Source organism: Camelina sativa, chromosome 11 (genome assembly GCF_000633955.1).
Source record: "Camelina sativa cultivar DH55 chromosome 11, Cs, whole genome shotgun sequence".
Taxonomy (NCBI): Eukaryota; Viridiplantae; Streptophyta; class Magnoliopsida; order Brassicales; family Brassicaceae; genus Camelina; species Camelina sativa.
Genome location: NC_025695.1, coordinates 8452012 through 8456922, shown reverse-complemented (window position 1 = coordinate 8456922; position 4911 = coordinate 8452012). Strand labels below are relative to the sequence as shown.

General features: G+C 33.0%; 1 protein-coding gene across 1 annotated transcript; it reads left to right on the top strand.

The window, feature by feature from the left end:
- On the top strand, positions 2887-3832 carry LOC104722400. Its single transcript, XM_010440545.2, has 4 exons — positions 2887-3000; positions 3160-3239; positions 3339-3456; positions 3558-3832. Exons 1-4 carry the CDS (start codon positions 2926-2928, stop codon positions 3618-3620), a joined length of 336 nt encoding a protein of 111 aa, XP_010438847.1. The 5' UTR covers positions 2887-2925; the 3' UTR covers positions 3621-3832.

Below are 4911 nucleotides of genomic sequence, written 5' to 3'. Positions count from 1 at the left end.
CTCTTACAACCCAATTTGTATATATGTTATCATTTAACAGGAGAAGTTGTCGTCTGATATCGCTACCACCTCTACCTCCATGCCTCAGTCGCCATCACCATAAGATAAGGTGACCATTTCTTTTGATTATTCTCTCTCTCATGTGTATGAATTATTTAGTTAGCAGTAGCTATTTGGATGAATGGTGATGGTGCATTGTTTCTTGCTCATATAGGTTGGAATGGTCTTGCGCGCACCTGACTCGCCATAGCTAAGCAGCTCCGACCAATTTCAAAGTGCAAAACAAAAATCCCCACCTATGACTAGCAAATATATATATTTCCGCTCTCTCTTTCTCTTTTTTTATTAATCCCCTAAAGGTTTGATTGGTTTACAAAATTTTACAAATTAATTAATAATTTTCATCTATAATTAATTGGAGAGAGAAAATATTTCTTTTTAAAAATTAATAACTATTTAATTTTTTTTATTAATCTAATATTAAAATTATATTTTTATCTTTATTGAAAAATTATGTATTTGTCCTATTATGACAATATAAATTTTTACCATTTATAAAATTAGTTTTATATTTGTACTACTCAATTAATATAGTACACAATCAAAAATTTTATCCAAACGAAAAGTTACATCCAACACCAAACCAGGTCGCACGTTTGTTATCGCTAAACGTAGTCACTTGCATGCACTATATCTTAGCTCTAATAAGTAATAACACTATTTGTGGTGTATATATTTCTCTTCTCTACGGAAAGACGAGAGTTACGGGAGCTGAATCGATCTTACGTTAATGAATCAAAAATGAAATAAAGATGAATGATGAAAATTAATTAATGTCCAGAAATTTTTTTTGTGAATGGATGTATATGTTTTGGTTGGGCTTTCTATTTTATGAATTGTTGTTTATTTTTTTTGTAGATTTTTTATTTGTGATTGATTTCTAATTTTCTACTCATTCCCTTGTCGTTCTAGAGCTTTGCACACAAATTAAGAAAATAGATCAATGTTCTATTATATCTCTTCTTTAATATATTTTTAAATTTTTTTATTGATCAAAGTATTAAAATAGTTGGGATAAAATTGATATTTTTTAGTTTTTAATATTTGGTGGAGATTTTAGTTTTTACAAAAATATTAACGTTGATTTAGGCCCAAATTACTTGTTATATACCTTAGCTAGGGTTTCCAGCAAACCACCCCACCCAGAAAAGAGAGCTCTCTTAGAGGAGGCACGGCATATCCGCAGAAGAACGGTAGTATGGCAGGAGTAGGTCGCCGTGGGAAGATTGTGGGAAGGAGAAAGCCCGTGGGGTCTTTTGCTTCCATCTTACGCCGAATAAAGCGATTCGGTTTGAATCAGGCCTGGATGGATTCTTGCGATCAGGACTGGCTTCAGTCTGTGCTGAACATGGTAATTGGCTTCTTTCTTCTCATATACATATATATAGTCTACCTTTGCAAATCGAAATTGAGAATCTACTATGGGTCTGACAACTATACATATAGCTTTGCATCGTAGGTGTCTTTGTTCTCTCTTTGTACTGATAATCATATAAAATAGTCTTGACTCTTTATGATATACTGACAACAACAAAATTGTATTCTTTTTTTTGTCATGATAAAATATATATATAGCCATAAATTTTCTTCTCTGAATTACATTTTTGAGTAGCTAAATTAGTTCTCTTGATTTACAGTGATTTGATAACCAATACTTTGAGCCAACACCAATGCTATTCAAATTTGTATCCGAGTGGCAAGAGAGCTCTATATGCGCCTATGCGGTGTGTTTGAGAAATAAATTTATTACACACAAAATCAGAGAACCCATTTCAAAGTTTCAAATTTAAACCCTCACGATGGGAAAAAGGTCAACAAAATAACAAATCAATTTCTTTCTATCGAGAGCAAACAAGTAAAAAACAAAGAATGGAAAGACTCTTAAAATGGGGAAAAGAAGTTTAAAATCGATTAATAATCAAATTAAACGATTAGCGGTGTTAAATTAAAATGACAAGTCAAAAGAAGTTTTACTCTTTGCAAGAAACTCCTTTGCTTTGTAGTTGTTAAACTGCACGCTTATGTGATGATGAGTGGTCTTTATGTAACACCCAATTTTCATGGCATGTCACAGGTTAACTTATACCACAAGTAAACCATATTTAACCGAAAATAACCGAAAAATCCATTAATTCAACTTAAACGTCTTTCAAACCATCCTTTAAACATTAAACCGAAACTAACAACCAGTTCGATAAATCCACAACAAAAAGTAAAAGAATAATCTCCAGCTCCTAACACCAACACCAACTTGTAAAATATAAACTCTAACTATCTCATTTGTAAACCCAAACCGACATATAATTTCGTTCTAATTGTAAAATCTAAATTCTAACCATCTCATTTGTAAACCCAAACCGACATATAATTTTGTTATAATTGTAAAATATAAACCCTAACCATCTCATTTGTAAATCCAAACCGACATATAATTTTGTTCTAATTGTAAAATCTAAATCATCTCATTTGTAAACCCAAACCGACATATAAATTTGTTCTAATTGTAAAAACTAAACCCTAACCATCTCATTTGTAAACCCAAACTCACATATAATTTCGTTCTAATTATAAAATCTAAACCCTAACCATTTTATTTGTAAACCCAAACTGAAATATAATTTCATTTTAATTGTAAAATCTAAACTACCCAAACCGATATATAAAATCTAAACCCAATATTTAACTTTACTTAAATAAAAGTATACAGAATTTATTTCCTTAATTTGTTTTTGTTTTTAATTTAATTTTGATTTATTTTTAAAATGAAATATTAAATAAAGCATTCTGATTGGTTGAGAGGACCTCTAGGGGAAGATTGTGGGAAGGAGAAAGCCCGTGGGGTCTTTTGCTTCCATCTTACGCCGAATGAAGCGATTCGGTTTGAATCAGGCCTGGATGGATTCTTGCGATCAGGACTGGCTTCAGTCTGTGCTGACCATGGTAATTGGCTTCTTTCTTCTCATATACATATATATAGTCTACCTTTGCAAATCGAAATTGAGAATCTATTTAGTTTCTGTCATTTCTGTCATCGATAGGGTTTTTACTTATTGATTGATTTGTTTATTAACTAGAACATCTTTATATAATTTCTAACAGCCAGAGCCGAAGTTGACTCTTATTTGTTATCCTAGAAAGAAAAAGACTACCACTGCCATGATGAGTCCGTCGACATCAACGTATACATTCATTTTCTTTTTACATCTCTCTAATGTGTTTGCATAGATGATAGCTTTTATTGTCGATGGTAATGGTTGTTGCTGCTCTTATATATGCAGGTTGGCCTCTCAGCAGTCGCTGGAAGTTTGTTCTACCCGTATGGATCAACTTGACTTGAAGGAGGGATCTGATCAGTATCAGACCACTCGTGACTCTGATATATTTGATTTTCAGCAGGTTATATAGTTTTCCTTTCTTTTCATATATATATATATAACCCTTTGCAATTGGAAAAAGATCTGTCGTCATCTTTAGTCTCTTACATTATCATGTGACAGGAGAAGTTGTCGTCTGATATTGCTACCACCTCAACCTCCATGCCTCAGTCCCCATCACCATAAGATAAAGGGTGTCCATTTATTTCTCTCTAGCTAATGTGTGTATATATATATTAATTAGTTTGGATTTAGCTATTTGGATGGATGGATGGTGATGGTCGATTGTTTCTTGCTCATATAGGTTGGATTGTTTCCGCTCTCTCTCTCTCTCTCTCTTTCTCTTTTTATCCCCTGGACAGCGTTTTCCAATTGTTTTGTAACACTATGCTTTTTTATATATGACAAAAACCTTTTTTTATTCAAGTTATATGTTTGATTTTGAGAAATCTTTGTCATGATGATTTGTCCAATGTGTTTAGCTGGTCAAAGAATTGGTCATCTCCATATATAATAACTTTTGCAAGTTGCTACGTTGAGACTAATCAACAACACAAGGAGTTGAGTTCTTAGCAGAGAATCCTCCAATAAGAAGAGTTAGATATATAGCTCAAAGCTAGTGTAATAAGAGTTGCAGAAAAGACAATATAATTCAGACTCTGTTCTTTGCACAAGTAACTCTCGCTAAGTAGAGTTACGTACTAAGGCTACAATACAAAACAAAGTGATGAATCTTAGGATATGAAGACTACATATAGAGACAAGGGAAGAAGCATCAAGGGTTGAATCTAAAGGATGGCGCTCGTTTGATCTTGGGCGCGAGATTGTATCCTATTTCAGATCGCGGATCTTTGAGTACATCAACACCTGTGACTGGTCAGGTCTCCTCCACCACCTCTGCTCTCATCTGTGATGCCACCCTCGAGAATTCCTGCAGCTTAATCTTCTCAAACAGATACTGCTTCTCTGTCTCGGCCTCGCGCAGCCTCTGTTTCAGATACTTGTCATTCAAAATTAAGTTATTATCTTTGTAAGAGAGTCTTCTCTTTTATACTATTAAGTTATAAAAGACTCTTTTGATCACGTTATAACGATTTGATTGTGTGTTTTACCTTTTCAGCTTTAGAAGACAAAGAACTGAAGTGTCTGCACTAATGTCTTAGGTTTAACCCCTCTGTTTCTAATTATATTAAACATGCAGGAATTAAAGATTATGATCTCCCAAAGTCCACACGGCCTTTAAGAGACTAATAAATTTGTCATCTATTTGTGGTCTAATTCTAAACAAAGCTCATCGTCTTCTTCAAAACCAAAGATATTGCCCTATAAAACAATTCATCTAACGAAGGTAAGCACGTTAACACTATAAATAAAAGCACAAACACGTAACGAATATACATGCAATACAAACGCAAATGTTTTCATATCTGTTTGAGCCAAATGTAAATGAAAAAGAAAAAAAAAAAAAAAAAAAAAA